A 19,351-nucleotide genomic window follows, 5' to 3' on the forward strand; every position below is an offset into this window, starting at 1 on the left:
AATTTTAACTATAGATTGTACAAATTTTTGGCACTGTATAGGACTATTTCTTTCTTCAAACAAGCTGATGCCAGTGAAATCATTGAGATTTTGAAAAATTTAACTTTTCTCTGGTACACTTTAAGAATAGTAGTAATTTCAGAAAGCTAGCTTGTTTGAAGCAAAACATACAGACGTAATTCCTTACTTGAGCGTTAGAATAGTTAATTTTAACAAATGACTTAGGTAATACATTAGAGAACTCTTTCTATTGTATCAATCTTAAAAAGGTTGTTATCAAATTGAAAAGATATTTCTGAAGGCAAAATAAAAGCTCAGGTATTGATGTAGGTCTTATAGCCAAGATTGTCGTGGTTATTTAAGTATAGTAATCCAAGATTATTACTGGCAATGTTGTGCACACCAGGCAAAACATATTTTTTTAAACCATGTCTCTAGGAAGAACATAAGCGAGAATATGAAAGAAATCTCCAGAAAATTAAGCAACATCAAAAGAAAACTTGTTTGTTGAGTGATATAAGGTGTTTGTGTTCAGGTAGTCCTCAGTCGTTCGCGATCAATGGCTTGCGTACAGCGACCTGGCGCTTTATGTGTGTATTGTATTACATTGTTCTGTGATAATCATAGCCATTAGCACGTGACGCGGACGCGCGAATTACATCGTTTTCAGTACACAAGTTTCATAGTTTCAGTAGATTTACTTTCAAATATGTTGCGCAATTGAGGTAATAAACTGATACATCCGAACGAAACGCTAATTGATTTTGATGACGGCAAAGTAATAGGAACTGAAACGTGTCGTATTACATTATTGCTACTGGAGCTGAACGCCGACATGGAATATTAAAAAATCATCATTCTAAAATATTCAGCTTTTCCTGCAAAATTTCAAATGATCTTGCTAAATAATATAATTTGATTCAAGTAGTGATATTTTGAAATGTAATAAGCAGCCACGACGCAAACGGCTACCATTATCACAGAAATAAACAACTTTGTATTTGAAATGCAATAAGTACAGTACAATTTTTGCATATCACATATTATTATACTCGTAATATGCGCTACAAATTACTCTATTGCAGCTTTTGTTATTTAGAAGTTTAGCCTTTGCCTGCCTAACAAATCCATAAAAAGGTGTACCTATAAACTTGGTATTTTGTATTTTCTCTTATTTTCTATTATTGCCTCTGATAGAGTACTTTGTACGCAAAAAATATAAATTCAAAATAGTATAAGTGCCGACACACACTTTGCTGCTCTTCGGGATATTCAATAAAAACTATGCCAATACGAAACTGCAAGACTGAAAAGGGGCATCTAGTCTGACTGCGACTGTTATCTATACTGTGGTTGATGTATACCTGCAGCAACCTAGTATGTGGCAACACTTGACACTAAACATAACTTTTAGCAACTGACCTGTTCTGGTAACTGAAGTACTTGGCGTCTCGCGGGATTGTACACAGCTGCTTCCCGAAGCAGCATAGCACTTGCGGGTTGAACGTATACTTTCTGCCGCAGCAGTAGCCTAGACTCTGCATGACCGGGTCTATTTCTTGTTCGAACACCTCCGAAAGCTGGAATAAATCAATAATATTAGAAATGATTCTGTTATAATAAGTCATAGCAAAAAATTAGAGGTGGTCAAATAGCCTGAATTCTGACGTTTTGCTGCAGATGAAATGTGCGTGTACAGTGACATGTAAAAAAACACGTAAAGATAAACTTAAAGATTGTACTAGAAAATGTATTCTTATTGGATAATTTACTATTCTTCTTGGAATAATAAAGAATCTAAATTATTTGATTATACAAGTTGCATTATTTTTATGTTTTGTCTGCAATGAAAATGAGGTTATTGTGAGTTGGTTTGCGTAGCAGTTGGAGACTTAGCATTTCAAAGTATGATAATTTTACATGAAAGATTCAAAGGAATGCATTTAAATATCATGAAACATCAATCTCGGGTTCTCCTTATGTTTCCCTTTTACTAATACTAATATTGTAAAGAGGAAAGTTTATTTGTTTGTTTTTAACTAATAAATACACCGCTCACCTTGGTACAGTATCTGTAGACTCTGGAATTCTTTCTGTTGTAGAGCCACGCGTTTTCAAACATGAGCCAGACGTCGTCCACGTACTGCCACGGGTCTTTGTACTCGCCGTGGTCCAGCTTGTTCTTGATGGTGGACAGGTCGATGGGGTTCTTGACGATGTCGAAGTAGTCCGGGATGCCGAGAGCCTGGGCGTCCACGGGCTGGCGGAAAGGCAACGACTCGGGTTCCTGCCGGAAGAGTTTCTCTAGGGTCGGCATGAGCGCTTGACGGAGCTCCTCCGACTTGAAGACGAAGGTTCTCCTCGCGCCGCGCTCGCCCGTATTGTTCTCCAAGGAGCTGGCCTCTGCAGGCTCGTCTTTAATTTCTTGTTTGATCTCCTGCTTGATTTCGTGCTTGACCACGAAGTCGCTATGCTCGACAGGGTCGCCGGGCGGCTCGTCGCGCATACCCTTGCCTCCGCAGTCTTCCTCGATCTCTTCTTTTATTCTGGTCTCTTCGGGTTCTTGTTTGATTCGAACCTAAATGAAAAAATATTGTTTATTGTTTGTTATTGGCGTTGTAATAAACGAGCCCATTTTTGTGACTGAACAAGTCGTTTCAAACATGAAACATGTAGTAGTTTGCTAGTATTGCATAAATATTAATAGTTCTATGGAGTGGAAATATAGAATTCATATTAGGATCACGTTTCTGCAATGCCTGTAGTTTGTTATTCAGATGTTACAATTTCATGAATAAAAGATAGTCAATAAAATGGAAAACTAGATCTTGAACAGTTTTAAAGACTGAAAACTTGTGATTTGAACATATTACACGGAACACTTGTGACTCATCACGTGAGCTGCTCACTTCAATTATTTTTTGCAATTGTGCTGTGTCCTGGACGTCTGGACTTTTCGAGATAATAGTATGGACCAGTGAGAATCAGCACATGAAACTATGTCTTTCAGTATGACTATTAGCTTAGTAAGCTGAGCTTACCCCTGGTCTTGGTAGTCGATCTCAGGCTAGTGCGTGTATAATATAGGACGGGCCAAATATTTTAAGGGCGCGTGTGTGTCGGGAAACTTTGCAACGTTTCATGCAATTTTAGTCACGATGGAGCACTTCACAGGACAACAGCGTGCTGTTTGTGTATTTTCTTTTTATAAAAGCAATGATTCCTATGTTACTGTATGACACCTGTTTAGAACTGAAAAATGGGTTACGTTCTTACGGTACACAGTACTGTGGTGTACTTAGGGTTGGCATGTTTAAAACAAGTTGTTTTTAACACATGTTTTAAACAGTTTGAGATGAAACAGTGTTTTTATTAAGAGTTAAAAACATAGATTAAAACACGCTTTAAACAATTATAAAACATAGATAAAAAAACAAGGTTTCAAAACTACTTTTTATCAGTAATAAATGGAAATAAATGAATATTTTGTGACTTTACTAAATAGCTTGACATAAAATAATTTCTGTCTATGCTATTGTTATTGAAATTGCATGTTTAAAACATTTTGAAAAAAAAAAAAAACTGTTTTCTTTCCAACCCTGGGTGTACTCACCTCCTGCGCCTGCTCCTGGTCGTCTATCTCGGGCGGCGGCGGCGGGTCGGGCCCGGACGGGCGCGAGGCGGGCCGCTCGGGCGCGCGGCACGCTGGTCATCCTGCTCTTAAGTGAGCAGGATGTCGAGTATGCCGCGCGAGCCCGCGTGTACACAGTACTATGGTGTACTCACCTCCTGCGCCGGTTCCTCGTCGTCGATCTCGGGCGGCGGCGGCGGGTCGGGCGCGGGCGCGCGGCACGCTGGTCATCCTGCTCACACTGCTCTTGAATGAGCAGGATGTCGAGTTTGCCGCGCGAGCCCGTTCGCCCAGTGCGCTCCTACGGTATACAGTAGTGGCTGTAGTGCGCTCACCTCCTGCGCCTGCTCCTGGTAGTCGACCTCGGGCGCGAGGCGGGCCGCTCGAGCGCGCGGCTTGCTGGTCATCCTGCTTACCCTGCTCTTGAGCAGCGCACTGCTGGCGCGCTTCTAACGCCCTAATGTACACAGTACTGTGGCTGTGGTGCACTCACCTCCTGCGCCTGCTCCTGGTCGTCTATCTCGGGCGGCGGCGGCGGGTCGGGCGCGGGCGCGGGCGGGCGGGACGCGGGCCGCTCGGGCGCCGGGCTGGGGTGCGCCAGCGGCGTGTGCGGCGTGCCCGGCGCCGGCGACGCGCCCGCGAACGTCGCGTGGTTCACGAACGGACTGTTCGGCACGGGCCCTTGAAGCCGGACCTGGGTAGGACAGTTAAGACTTAATTGTGAAGTCTTTTTTTTTCTAATTTATTTAAGGCAACATACAGTCATTTACAATCAAATAGTACTATGGTAAAGATGAATATGACTAAAGACCAAATTAGTGCCTATAACATCTATACAATATTAAATTATTAAGTAACAAATTAACCACTTTTAGGATTAAGAATTTTAACACCAAGCCAAAACCCGGTGCACAGACAACAGCATATCGAGCCAACCACTATGGAATCTTATGTAATTGAAATAGGTGCTACTTTGCAGCAAGACTAAATAGTATAATTTTTAATGTATAGACGACATTCAAGTTTAACATTGGGTGCGTTTGACCAAAAATAAAATTGTTAGCGCTTTAAGAAAAATGGCTATCGCTAAGCGGAAAGTGCTATCGTTGCTAATAAATATATGGAAAACGTGACCATTGAAGTTAGCAAACGTGTCCTCGACATTTTGCTTACAATTTTTTGTAATTTTATTTTCGGCCAAACGCCCCCATCGTATCCTTAGATGTAACAGACGCTATTTGGCAAGTAAATACGCAAATCATATGACATATCCCAAGAATCCCATGATGTTTTGAACAGACTCAAGCTTTTCAAAGCGTCAAACTTTACATTGGACTTGTAAACCACCTCAAAATGTAATTTACAGGCGACAACACATCAACTGTATTAATTTTTGCCATAACTGTAATGGTCCTACGAGCCGGATACAAAATATTAATATCCCAGTAAAATTTTCCAATTTAGTTTGGACAAGTAAGTTTTGTCATAGAACATAATAATACGAAATAAAATGCACAGTAAAAACTTAGTTTTTTTACAATAAATTTTCGTCATTCTGCTAAATTAAAATTGAAGAATCTGTAATACATCACAAAGTTGTATGTTACCTTTGTATCGGGATGACTGGGCGAGGCGAGGGGGGCGGGGCCGTTGCTCAGCAGCGCGGGGTAGGACGCGGGTGACGTCATCGTCTGACCGAACGGGGACATGCCTGGGTTGCCAACCACGGTGCCGCCGTTTGGTGTTTGAGGCATCTACGGAAATGGCAAACGGGTCAGATATCTTGAAAATTAAAATCCAAAAAAAATTCAATACTTTTACTAGCCCACAGATTGGCGATAAAACGTCGCGTCATGCGACTGATTAGTTGCGTTTACAAATTGGCAAGGTTCCTTCTTTGAAAAAAAAAAAAAACAAATGCATCGCATACTCACTTGGTTCGGACTTGGTCCTGGCGGCCCGACGAGGTTGGTAGGGAACGACATTCGGTTGGTGGGCATGCCGAGGGTCATCCCCGCGTGTCCTGGCGACGGGATCCTCATGCCAGGCAATGATTGCGTCGGCATTTGTGGCCTGGACAACCCTGCTACCGCATTCGGCGCCGGCGGTCGCACGCCCGTCATCACCCCACCCCCAGACATCACGTTGACTTGCTGCTGAGGAATGCCCTGCCCTTGGGTCAGCTGATTCTGCTGCTGCTGTGCCTGCAGCTGCTGCTCCTTTCTCTTCTGTCTCTTCTCTTCTAACTCCTTCTGGATTTTGTATATCTTCTCCGCGAGCAGGTGGTAGTATTCCGACCGCGTGCTCGCCATTTCATACATATCACCCTCCACCTTTCTCGCGTACGCTACTAAGTTGTGCATTCTCTTATCTAACATTGCATGAGGATCTGGCGTAGGAAAAATAGCTTGCACCCTGTGGATGGAACGGCACAGTTTAGTTTCTGGAATTACACAATCAAATAAACGAAAAATAAAAATGTATTTAAAAGGAATAAACTTACAATTTATGAACAAGATGGTTTCTGAGATCGGCTGTTATAGACTGGTGCCATTCTTTCGTGCCAGACGCCGGGTTCGCAGTGACCGGCCCGCCGGGTAGTTGTAAGGTATTCGCAGTCATCTGCAAATAACACTTATTCGTATAGATTTTATGCTGGAGATGATGAGAACCGTTGAACGATAAGCCTGAAAAAGGAAAACTAACAAGACAGGCCTCACACTAAAACTAAACTACACCCAATAGTGTTTTAAGGCGCATTAGAACTGCTGTTTGGAGAAATAATTGGCGCTATCTAGACTGATGACTTTTCTAACTGCCGAATGCTGACTGAACACGAACACCTAAATGCTGAAAACTTGGAAATCAAGTGGTGGCTAATAAGGTATACTCTAGATTTTTAGGACTTGACTACGGCTGCTATGACACCTGCATGTGCTTGTAAACTGTTTACACTGGAATATACCGCTTGCCTAGCTCACATACATAACATACAGTGATGGTAAAAACCACAGATCACAGAAACTAAAGGAAGATGTGACAAGGGGGCGGGGCCGGTGTCGCAGCAATATGCCCAAAAACAGGACACATTGCTCGTGAAAGCAATGATCAAGCGACGTCATAATGTAAACAGCTTACATTGCTTGCTTAGTACCTACTAAAGATTATTCGAACGTTGAGTACCGATAGCGCAGTGGACAATGAGCACATATTTTGATTTCTTTGTGTGTGAATTTCTAATGCGACACTGAGTTTCGAACTCAGCGCGTTAGTGGGCATCTCTCTATATCTCTATGGTAAAAACCTTGCAACTCAATAAAAGTTTCTCTCTACAAATGGACTCCGCAGAATAGCAGTCGCCGTGACGAGCTCTGCGTCGTCACTGCCTTTACTGAGCGGAGCCCAATTTGGTTCCAATATTATTATTATTTTTTAAATTTTGTATACAGGGTGTTAGGTAAATGGGTATATGAGCCGACACTAGCCCATGTTAACATGGTCATATAAATGGTACGGTGAAGTCAGAAAATTGATATCTTCATTTTAATTATTTTAATTTTCATACAAATCGGAATTTATAAAATTTATTTTGTATGAAAATTTAATAAATTAAAATGACGATATCAAATTTCTGACTTCACCATACCATTTATATGGCCATGTTAACATGGGCTAGTGTCGGCTCATATACCCATTTACCTAACACCCTGTATATATTTTTTTTTGTATGAGAATAAGTTTAATATTGTGTACTAAAGCCTGGTCCGTGAGCACGTAGAATCCCGTATAATGACCCCAAGCTGCCCATCCTTGTCGCTCGCACGTAATTATGTTGCTGTCGCGCTTGCACACTCACTGCGGGCGCGCGTCGCACAGTCGCGACAGCAATATAATTACGCGCGAGCGATAAGGATGGGTAGCTTGGGGTCATTGGACGAGATTTTACGTGCTCACGGACCAGGCTTTAGTGTATATTTAAAAAGTGCATGTAATTTGGTGCCAAATAAACATTTTTTCTTTCTTTCAAATTTAAATTCAAATTCAAATAATTTATTTGTGAAACACAGGTAAGCAGTATGATGTACAAACAAAATATGTGTTCAAGCCGTGATCAGCCTTGTCGGCATACAAATGTTAAAGCGTGATTTTAAGTATAATATTATGTTAAAGAAAAGTAATAATGAGCAAATTAAATGTCAAAATCATAAATGTCAGTTAAATAAATTGCAAGATTAAAATAAATTAATGCAGGGCAGTCAATCGGATATTAGAGTCAATATTGTCAAGGAAGAAATTGTAGAAAAACTTTATTTAAATTGTAGGAACTCATGTACTGAATAAAAACTGTTACTGACCAAAAATATAAATAGCTTTTGTTTAAAGATTGAGATATCAGTGCACTCTTTAATATGATTAGGTATTTTATTATAAATTATCGGAGCCATAGCAAAAACACCCATGTCGTAGAGGGCTGTCTTATATGACACACATCCATCAACGGCTATAAGAATATTGCGATTACGCGATCTCGGTATTATTTTAAACAGGGAAGGGTTATGTCTAATAAATAGAGCCAGCTCAAATATATAAAGGCATGGCATACATAGTCAATATTTTTAAATTTTGAAAATGAGGTTTGCAACTGTCAGTTCTCTTCAAGCCACACATAGCACGTATACACTTTTTTTGACACCTAAATACTCTATCCCAGTTAGTAGCATTTCCCCAAAAGATTATGGCGTACCTCAATATGGAAGCTACGAAGCCATGGTAAGACGTGACCAACGCAGGGAGATTTACTTTTTTTTCAAAATGTATAAAACACTCACCAGCTGCTGCTGCTGCAGATCCTGCTGGGTCTGCTGGAACAGCTGCTGCATGGGCTGCTGCGGCACCACGTCGGTGAGCCCCGGCGGGCGCGGCACGGCCATGCGGGCCAGCGGCGCGCGCGGGAACCCGCCCGTCATGTTCGACACCGACGTCGGGCACGCGATGCCTAGAGCCTCGTACGCGCGCTTCATGTCCGCACCCTGCGAGGATTTTATTTTTACTTTATTCAAATAGTTTATTCAGTATACAGGGTGGAATTTTGTAATGCCACCTGGAGGGAAAGTACTTTTAATATTGTAGATAGATTTTTTTTTCTCAAAGAAAACATTCCTTTATTTTTGAAAAGAAATAGAACTGCATTCAAAGATTTCCAAAAATTTACTTGCCCCACCCGGGATTCAAACCAGCTAAAATCTGTTAAAAATTACAACCTGTATTTTTATTGCATCGATCGTTAGAGTTAAGTATAAGGATGAAATCTCTCTAACAAACTTAATAAATCAAATGAAAGGAAAACCATGAATTCGTAAATTATTTTAACTATGTACAGGAAATTATGTCGTATGGTCTACCATCAAAAATCTTTGAATGCAGTTCTTTCTTTTTAAAAATAAAGGAATGTTTTCTTTCAGTAATTTTTTTTATCTACAGTATTAAGAGTACTTTCCCTCCAGGTGGCATTTCAAAATTCCACCCTGTATAGGCCTTTTCCAGGGCACTTATACACGTCCTAAATATAGCTTTTCCCTTCCACCACTGCGGGACAACATATGGGCTGGTGCTGAGAAGTGGAGGAAGAAACTCAGTCACTTATTTGTTTAACAATGTTTCAGCTTGATTCATTTTGAAGTCTTGGGAAACGTATTTGGGAAAGTTTGTCGTCGATCACGCGATGCCTAGCGCCACGTACGCGCGCTTTATGTTCGCATCCTGGGGGGAGGAGTTTGTTTTATTTGGAAGCCTTAGGAAAGTTTAACGTCGGACACGCGATGCCTAGCGCCTCGTATGCCCGCTTCGTGTCCGCACCCTGGGAGGATATGATTATTTTACTTCAAAGCCTGCGGGAACCGTCATGTTGGAGACAGTAGAAACGTATTTAGGAATGACGTCGGGCACGCGATGCCTAGAGCCTCGTACGCGCGCTTCATGTCCGCACCCTGGGGGGAGGAGTTGGTTTTAAATTGACGACCCGAGTGGTGTAGTGGTCAACATGCCGGCATACCACGTAAGAAATTGACAGAAATTGACGACCCGAGTGGTGTCAGTAGTGGTCAACCTCAGATCATAGAAGGGAATAGATGTGAAACGGGGGCGTGGCGCGTGTCTCCGCGATATGCCCAGAAACGAACATCGCCCGCGAAGCCAGGTTAGTCGCGATTTAGTCGTACTGAGGAAATGTTCTCCGATATTTTTGGATAATGCGTCGTTACGTGCAATAACACAAGTGAAACGAAGAACTACAGGAACAATGGATTCATTTGCCACATGTAAGTATTGCAAATCCATTGGTATTTTGCTTATAAATAAAAAATACTTAATATTTTTACGAAAGAATTCAGTGCCGTAACAGTTACTATACTACGATATCGAAATTAGTGGTGATAAAAATTCAAACACGTTGTACATTGACGATTTAGTTAGCAACCACTTTATGTCATGATTAACTACTGCGCAATGTATTTTATTGCTTCCGATATCCACTGTCGCGTGAAAATACACAGCACGGCCGCATGTGCCGGTCGTAACATAGTGCAGGGCTCGTGTTCTAATGCGGTTTCCCATTATCGATAAATAGAAGTAAATTATTATTGTCTATTTTCTAATTTTCAATGAAAAAATCACGAGTTGCTTGCGATTTTTAAGTTTTTACAAAAACAATAATAATAGTAGAAGTGATTAGTAACTGTCAACTATGTAATTACTATAAGAGCTAGTTGAAAGCCTAATATAGGCATTATTTTTGATAAACATAGGCGGTACGAAGTTCGCCATAATTAAAAAGTTAATGCGCGATAGTAGTTAATGTTAACTAATAGTGATCCTGTTATTATTATTAAAGTAAATATATTACCAATATTGTAAATACTGATAAAAATCACAAGTACTTAACCCATGACTTTTCTTTCATACAAACTTTGTCAGTCTATAACTTCTATACCCCAATGATATCCGACATTGAGCTTTGGTTAGGGTAAAATGTGAATTATAAGGAAACTAACATTTAGTCCCAATTGATTCGGAGTTTTTCGTACATACAAAATGGAACTGACTCCTTTATGTAAAAATCGTTAAAGAACATAATAATAACGTATAATAATGAAAAGGTTTTCATACAAAAGCATTTTTAAACCAGTTTCGAGCCTTGCCCCGAAGGATTTAAAGTATCGATATCTTATCGACTCCATTTTATCTTTCTTCTCTCTAATTGCTTTTTTCAAAGTGTGCGTGACGTGCCTTATGGCCAATCATAGCAATTTTGAGCCTGTTGTCGTAGACTCTCAGTCGCTTTTTTTTTACACAGTTGAATGTGTGTGTGGGAGCTGTGGTGGGGGAAATGTGGGGACACTGGTTCTCGTTGTAGTTACGCGCCAGTTCATATCTATTCCCTTCTATGATCCGAGTGGTCAACATGCCGGCATACCACGTAAGAGGTCCCGGGATCGATTTTCAGCCGGGCAGAAATTGAAATACATACGCCCGCTTCATGTCAACACCCTAGTTAGAGGGATATGATTGTTTTATTTTGAAACCTAGGGAAACTTTTTTGGGAAAGTTGAGTCGATTTGCTAATAAAAGTGATAAAAAACTAAAAAAGTGACCACTGGCTTTACCAAACGACAGAGAAAGGTAGCAGAACTACTGACCTGTGTGTTAGGAGTGGGCGCAGGCGCGGAGGGCGCGGGCGCGACTCCTGGCAGCGAGTTGACGCCGGGCATGGCCCCCGCGGCGTTGCCCACGCCGCCCACGTTGCCCACGCCGCCCACGTTGCCCACCACGCCCACGCCCACGCCGCCCACCGCGCCCACGGGCCCCACGCCGCCCACGCCGCCGGTGCTCACACCGGTCGTCGTGTGGCTCACTGCCGCTGCTAGGATCGGAAAAAACATAGCTGTCAGAGGAATACATAATGCCAAATATTACTCGTAAAATGTTTTTCCGATTGTACGCTAGCGCTTTTCTGCTTACCGTTCATATTATTATTTCTAGTCCTGTCCGCCTGCTTCAGAGGCAAACACACAGGACAGTCATTTTTGTTACAATGTTTCCAATGGTTGATGATCTGTCTCGACGATGAGCAATGAGGCACCGCGCAGTTCTTGCCGGCCTGGAAAGAAAAGAAACGGTCAGAAGATTTCCGGACACAAACGCGACAGAGAAGTCAGGACCACAAAATATAACAGAAGGTAAACTCCATACTAAGCGCGCTCGAGCCACGCACACATAGACACCGCTCACGTACGCGTTATCAAGACTGTCTTGGACGAATGCGAGGCGCGACTGCGTTCGCTTGAGTGACGCTGCTCACGCGTTCATAAAATTATTTTGTTTATGCGAAAATTAGTGAACAACCAAAAAGGGGTATTATAACATTTGTTAAGTAGACGGTTGCTTTAACTCAACATTAAAAACTAAATTTTCGTTTTTGAAACTAACAGTTGATTCCGGGAGGTAAGTAAGGTATTTATTTGTATTTCAATAGTTCGTATAACGTTGACAAATTGAAAGCCAACTCAATTATTAGGAATATCGAATTGTTTTAGAGAGGTTTTAGGAATTATTGGATAATAGTGTCAACCACTCAACTAAATACTACTTCTTTCTCGTGTATTTGTTTGCAAACTATTACTATAATAACGTACTAAATATAACTGCATAAGTATACGTGGATATCTGTTATTGTCTCTCTTCCATAATATTAAGAGTAACATTTTTCTATCACAACGAAATAAACGCAACACATGACAAGACAACCCTAGCGCGACGGCCGAGCGTGCGAGCGAGAGAGGTATGCAAAGCGAGGTACATACATGAGTTTACCTTCTGTTATATTTTGTGTCAGGACACTGAAAAGCACCGCGTGAAACGAACAGTACCTGACACGACATCATGTGGTTCAGCACGCCCTTCATAGTCTTACAATGCGGCAGCGAACACTGCCACGACTCGCCGTTCGACTGGGACTCCCGCCTCTGGCACTTGTGTGCGTGCAGCAGCAGCACCAGTTGCTGCTGTATCAGTTTCCTCTTCTCCGGGTCGGCGATGGAGCCCGAGGCGGGCGGCTGATGCGGCGCGTGCGGCTGGTGCGGCGGGTGCGGCTGGTGCGGCGCGGCGGCCTGAGTGTTATTCCGATACTAATAAATATGAGTGGGTACTCGATACTTTTGATTCGATACCAAGTATTTATGGTATCGAATCAATTTGCGACACATAATCGGTATCGAAACAAAAATACTTGGTATCGAATCGAATCAGCAAAACCACCGAAAACAATAAAAAAACCGAGAACGCATCATACAGAACTGAGAGAGCAAAAACAGTGAGCTAATCAGCTTTAATCGGTTACCGAGTTACCGGTATTCGTCGCGTGGTAGCGTGAGTGACGCGTTGTCTCGCGCTGGGCCAGCCGAATTCGTCCGACTTCAGCCGAGCCCGAGCCGAAAGCGAGAGAAGGAGACACCCGCACCCGCCCGCAAATCATCTCGCCATTCCGCCAATATTTAATTGTTGTTGCAACATCAGTTCCTAACGAGTGCCTTTTTTCCAAAACCGGCGCAACAATGACACAAACAAGGAACAGATTGTCTTCAAAATACCTTGAACAGTTACTGTTTTTGGGCAATCTTAATGCTGAAGAGTTTTTTGTTTAAATTAATAATAAGCCTAATAAACATTTATAATAAATAAATAGTGGTTTTCTTCTCAATTTTGTTTAAATTATTGTCCTTCAACGTTCATTGATAGCACCCTCAAAATAATAAAACAAAATAAAAGTTCCAAAAAGTATCGATATCAGTAACTATCGATACTTTAGGAGTACTTATTTAAGTAGTATCGAAAAAAGATTTGAGTATTATCACAGAATAATAATAAGTACTACGTACAGAACTTTTACTTCGCGAAGGTATTTAAAAAAATGTATGCTCAATGTCATTAACAATATGGTGTAATTTAGCCTGTCTCAAGAGTCAAGCACCATTTTGTTGACAAACTTCAGTGATCGGCACTGCGCCGAAGCTATAGGGCTGACTTCGGTAAAATGATGTGACGTGAGGTGCCAAACTGCGGAAAATGGCGGGGGAAATACATCATTTAGCATGAATTATCATGAATAATATTAACTACTTATTTACCTCTCAGTGTCTTGAGGCAACTTAAAAAAGTACATTCTGTGTTTTTATTTTTATTTAGGCAGTTAAATACTGCACAGTATTTAGTACACCATTTTCTTTATTTTCTTCCATCATACACAAGAATACGCGTGCGTGAGTCAATGTTCGCTCGTATGTGAGGCTTTGTCGAATAGTATCCTGTAGGTGGGCCATCGTGCGTGTTTTGTTTTCGATGTAAACTCGCGGAGATGAACAGGCCTGGTATTATCGAAATGAGTAGGTATCGATACTTAGGTGGTATCGGAACATCCCTACCTGCGTGGCGGCCTGCGGCTGCGACTGGCCGCCGGCCGGCGCGCCGGGCGTCTGCGGCGACGGCGCGGGCGGCACGGCCTGCGCGGCGCCCCCGCCGGCCTCGCCCGGCGGCCCGAAGCGCACGCCGGCCGCGCGCTGCGCCGGCGGCACGCCCGGGCCCTGCGCCGACTGCCCGTAGGCGGGGTGGTAGGGCGCCAGCGGGTGGCCGCCGCCGCCCGGCGCCTGCATACGCGGATGGTGCTGCAGGCTCGTCCGCATCGGCGCCTGCATGCCGACGCCGACTCGCCCGCCCAACGGACCGTTCTGCATTGTCTGCGAATCGTTGCGGACGCTTGATTCTTGTCTTCTTTTTTTTTTAATAAAGATTATTGATGATTAAACGAACTTCGAGTGAAGTTCGATCATAATTATATGAATAGCTTCATTCGAAGATATTATTTACCAGGTAGTCCCTTTAAGCTACTAGGCGACTTCGCAAAATTTTTAGAGACTTTTATTCAGTCTAATTAAAAACAAAACACGTATGGTTTGTATGTAAGTATGTTAATTTTTTTTTAATAAAGATTATTAGTAATTTGTTATTTCACAAATTACTAATACTCCCGTTAGCCCCTCGTACTAAGCTAAATATGTTTGTGTCACGAGTGAGCTCACCACAAAAGTGGAGCGGCGGCGGGGACCGAACCCGCGTTCCCCGGATCACGAGTCGGCCAGTCCGACCCCTTCACCGTTCGGCTATCGTGGCTTTTTTTCAGATATGAGGTTTAAGGCGCACACAGAGGCGGGAGGCTACTTTCTTCTTTTCTTCTCGTTCTATAGTCCGGTCCAGGAGCACGTAGAATTCTGTCCAATGACCCCAAGCTACCCATCCTTATCGCTCGCGCGTAATTATATTGCTGTCGCGACTGTGGGACGGGAGCAACATAATTACGCGCGAGCGATAAGGATGGGTAGCTTGAGGTCATTGGACAAAATTCTACGTGCTCCCGGACCAGTATAGTTCGTATAAAATCAATAACATAGAAATCGGACACATCCCGGCGCGATACGCTTCTGTCGCGGGAGGGCAACCATGACCACCGCGCGGGAATGACGCGGCGGGCGATGACAGCGGACGCTCTACTGTATGGTAGTTAGTTGAAGCGTTCATACAATGAAGCGGTCGCGGAGCGATCCAGAAGCGGGAGAGCTAGTTGTATTTGTTGATATAGTGCTAGATTAGGATCGCTGTGAACGCTTTTGCAGTCACATCGAGCGTCTCCTCGCCGCGGGCAGCGGGCCATAATGCTGTGTGTCAAGACCCGCTTCGCGCTATTTCGCTTTCCCACCCTTCTCACCTCTGTGTGCGCTGAAAATTATTCTAACTTTTTGGAGAAATCAAATTGTTTTTAAAAAAACATAAGAAATGGACTAGAAAATACTTATAAAGCAATTCTAAAAAAGAATTGAGTTTTTCATTAAAAAATTCTCTCCAATTTTTATGCCTTCACAGAAAACATAATCTAAATTGGTAAAACCATTTTTAGGAGATAAATTGAGAAAAATTCACAGAGAAACAAAATCCCCTCTCACCCAAAAACTAATGAAGTTATGTCATGAATGAAAAACTAATATTAGACTTACCTGAGCATGAGGATGGTGCTGAGTCCCATGATGATTATTTCCCATGAGCGTAGGGAGTTGTTTGTTAACATTATTAATTATGCCGCTGCCCAGCATACCGGCTCCAGTCATATTACTGTTTGTCACTATCATATTGCCAACGTTTGCCACGTTCATACCACCTGCAGGTTGATTTTAGTTATAATATTTTTCAAAAATAAGAAAACAAATTATACTAGTGTAGAAAATAACTTACACATACCTTGTATTGAACTCATTGGCATATTTGAATGCATTTGATTTGGATGACTTGTATTTGGCATTAGTTGTGGATGCATACCACCCATCAAATCCTTTGATACAGACACATTGGGAGGTGACTGTAAACTTGGACTCTTACTTCCTAAGCTACTCAACCCTAAAGGGTTGTTGTGGCCTACTAAGCCACCCTTGTTGCCCTGTGAAAAGGCCAACAAAAAAGAAATATACGATTAGTATGGATAGTTAACAAGATATTAAATTATTTTTCTACTTTTCTGAAGCACAAGAAAGAATTCTTAACTAGGAAATATTATGTATACGTAAAATAAAATACCATGTGTGGTATTTTAGGCAATATGCTTCATACATTACATACAATCAATTTTGTTGTTTTTTTTTGCAGTTAAGTGAGCATAATTTTCATATTTGAAAATTATAAATAACTTGAACCCACGATAGTTCGATTTTTTCAAGTTATTTATAATTTTCAAATTAGTTTGAGATGCGACTTAACGCTAAAAAATTAAATAATTTTCATAGTTAGAATACTTTTTTGGCAACAGACAAGATACATAACTTGACAGCAGCTCCAGGTACTCACTTGTTGTATAAGATGATTATTAATCTGTCTATGCATGGCAGCAGTGGGGTCGTCCCCATTGAGCTGCTGCACCATTTGCCCCCCGGGCCCGGGCCCCTGCGCAGGGGGCTTGGGCCCCGTGACGCCCGGCTGTTCGGCCCAAGAACCTCCCATTAATTCATCGGGGAGGTCCTTTTCGAGGTCGAACATGTCTTGTAGGTTTGAAAACCCATCTGAAAGAAACGTACGATTATAGCAAAAGACCATGTCAACTTTCAATATAATTAATTATTTTTATTTTTATTAGGATGAATGAAAATATTTTTCTCATTGACTTATTGACATATTATTTAAAAGCTTTATAACTTCAAAGCAGTACTCTGGCTTTTTTCATTCATAAAAAGTAAATAAATAAAAATAAAGTAAATTAGATATTCTGTTGTTACCAAAGTTAAATTCTTTAGGATTGTAAATTCACAAATTCATATTTCTAGTAAAAAGCTAAAGTAACAATGAATTCTAGTTTAGTACCAAATTTTGTTTTTCAGAAATAAACACAAAAACTGAAAAATAAAAAAAATTGCTGCATGCATTTTAATAAGCCATAGTTGGAATCAATTAAATATTGGTGGCAATGTATGTCTAGAGTCAAAATGATTTTTGGTTTGGTTCAAAGATTAAATATTTTTTGCAAAATTCAACAAAGTTATAAATCACTTTTTATTCATATTTGAACTTATTTAACTTCATTTTATGTGCCTAAAAACCATAAAACGAAAAATCTGTTAGTCTAATGCAGATGTAAAATAACCAAATTTACAATTAATTTTACAGATTAAAATACATTTTACAATATACACACTTTTCTTTCAATTAAATAAATCTCCAAGAGACGGTTTCCGAAGATTTATTGTCAAAATATAATATTTATAAGAAGTGAAAACATTCAAGTAAAGTTTTGAGGTTGTGTTTACACATGCATAATTATATTACATAGCAAACATAGTCCTTGTTCAGCAAATAATTAAATAAATAAATCTTATACTATACATTTAATCAATTGAACATTTATAAATCATTGTGAAACACAATTCTAAACAAAGCTTAAAGAATTAAATAACTTTTTTAACAAAAGGTAGAAAATTTTACGTCTAAGTAAAAATACCACTAAACACATAAATTTCTTAAATTATACTGTAGATTTATCAATAAATAAATCCCTTTCACAGTAATGTAGGTCAAACTTTGTGATTAATTTTGAGCTTGATTATCATGAAATATATTACATTACTATTTCATATTCAGTTGAAATTCAGACCCAAAATTAAATAACACACATACAATAAAATTTCATTCACAATTTTATAAAAAGTTAAATTACATGAAGCAGTGAACAAAATTTTTAGAAATTCTACATAGACCCTTGAAATCCTTCAAAAAGGGGAATGTTTATAAACAAAATTTTATTTTTAGTAGGTCAAAAATATAGGTTTTGCATTGACTGTAAATGAGGACTCAAGTCATATAAGATTTGAACTGACTTTTCTTCAGTTTTGTCACTGTAGCCAAAGTTCTTAGCACAAGAAATAAATAAGAAATATAATTCAGATACCAATTAAATGCATATTTTCTTTATCCTGCGAGTGTAGTATTGAAAATACGACGCAAATCTTGCAAGGCGCTAACAAGAACCAAGGCAAGATGTCAAAAATCAAAGAAAGATAATAATGACAGACTTGCGGCCTAACACTTGCCAAAGCGGTAGAAAATAATAAATAACTTACCCGTGGAGTCCGATGGACCCTGGAAGATTTTTGGCCGCTTATTAGGCGGCTCATCCCCGTGATGATCGGCCATGGCTCTGTTTACTAAACGTATGCCGTCGTGAATATTTCGGCCCGCCGATTCAAATAACACTTTTATGTCTTAAATCTTTAAGAAATAGCATTTTAGAGCGATTTGTCATCCATCATAGTGTAATTCACCCACATCACGATCGTTCGATGTCCTTCGCACCATTGAAGGCACATATTAAAATTTCTCACTCAAGTATTCGCCATTACAAAGCTCCGAATCGAAGAGCTACACAGACCCTCTCACCATCTTCCGTCGGAACTAGCACAATAAATGAAAACAATATCACCAGATTTTAGCTACTTTATATGACTTATTTTATAGATCGAATAACACAATTTCACTTAACACTTTAAAATACACGGAATGGTACAGTTTATGATAAATGATGTAAGAAAAAACAGAAAATTTACACGACAAATTCCGAAATTCTTCTCAGTCTCTCCAGCGCAAAATGGCGGCTGTTGATGAAAACTTTTTCTACGCTTGTCAGAAAATGTCGGCCTATAAAGAAACTACGCGTTGTGATTGGTCCGCGCATACCACGTGACTGCCGGAAGTGCCGTTTTGACGCAGGATCGGTCCGATTATTTTGACGTCAACGCGTTCAAACCCGACAATAGCCGAAGTTAACCGAATGAATAAATGCCCATGTATTCATTAATTTCAGGCCAAAATGACTGCTAAAAGCATTAAATGTGTGTGAAAAATCTTCTACAAAATATAACACATTTATTAGAAAAGTAAAAATAAGTTTTGAGGAATCGTTATGGCTAAAAACATCAATAATTTTTAGTACTTTTAAAATTTCCCTCCAAATCGGGAGTGGCCATCATCAATACGTGTCTCTAGATGTGTCTATGGTATTTAACCGTAGACAAAAACGTGTTATTTTACTGAAATTGCGTTTTGTTCGTTCAGTGGATATATTATTGTATTAAGTTGAAC

The 19,351-nt window shown here is 40.5% G+C and overlaps 1 protein-coding gene across 1 annotated transcript in view; it reads right to left on the minus strand.

Moving 5' to 3' along the window:
* LOC135073505 (histone lysine acetyltransferase CREBBP-like) overlaps window positions 1-18,894 on the minus strand; it is a 36,541-nt gene extending 17,647 nt beyond the window's left edge. Inside the window, exons 1-18 of the mRNA XM_063967689.1 lie at window positions 18,334-18,894; window positions 16,570-16,782; window positions 15,965-16,177; window positions 15,730-15,890; window positions 14,107-14,418; window positions 12,556-12,795; window positions 11,648-11,786; window positions 11,326-11,570; window positions 8,461-8,661; window positions 6,135-6,253; window positions 5,566-6,046; window positions 5,239-5,385; window positions 4,125-4,325; window positions 3,967-4,077; window positions 3,787-3,877; window positions 3,614-3,705; window positions 2,060-2,578; window positions 1,423-1,580 (exon numbers count right to left, since the gene is read on the minus strand). Of these exons, the coding sequence (XP_063823759.1) occupies window positions 1,423-1,580; window positions 2,060-2,578; window positions 3,614-3,705; window positions 3,787-3,877; window positions 3,967-4,077; window positions 4,125-4,325; window positions 5,239-5,385; window positions 5,566-6,046; window positions 6,135-6,253; window positions 8,461-8,661; window positions 11,326-11,570; window positions 11,648-11,786; window positions 12,556-12,795; window positions 14,107-14,418; window positions 15,730-15,890; window positions 15,965-16,177; window positions 16,570-16,782; window positions 18,334-18,406 (3,716 nt within the window). The 5' untranslated portion in view covers window positions 18,407-18,894. The remainder of the gene's footprint in view (window positions 1-1,422; window positions 1,581-2,059; window positions 2,579-3,613; window positions 3,706-3,786; window positions 3,878-3,966; window positions 4,078-4,124; window positions 4,326-5,238; window positions 5,386-5,565; window positions 6,047-6,134; window positions 6,254-8,460; window positions 8,662-11,325; window positions 11,571-11,647; window positions 11,787-12,555; window positions 12,796-14,106; window positions 14,419-15,729; window positions 15,891-15,964; window positions 16,178-16,569; window positions 16,783-18,333) is intronic.
* Window positions 18,895-19,351: the final 457 nt, after the last annotated feature.

The sequence above is a fragment of the Ostrinia nubilalis genome, chromosome 7 (assembly GCF_963855985.1).
Source record: "Ostrinia nubilalis chromosome 7, ilOstNubi1.1, whole genome shotgun sequence".
NCBI classification, from domain to species: Eukaryota; Metazoa; Arthropoda; class Insecta; order Lepidoptera; family Crambidae; genus Ostrinia; species Ostrinia nubilalis.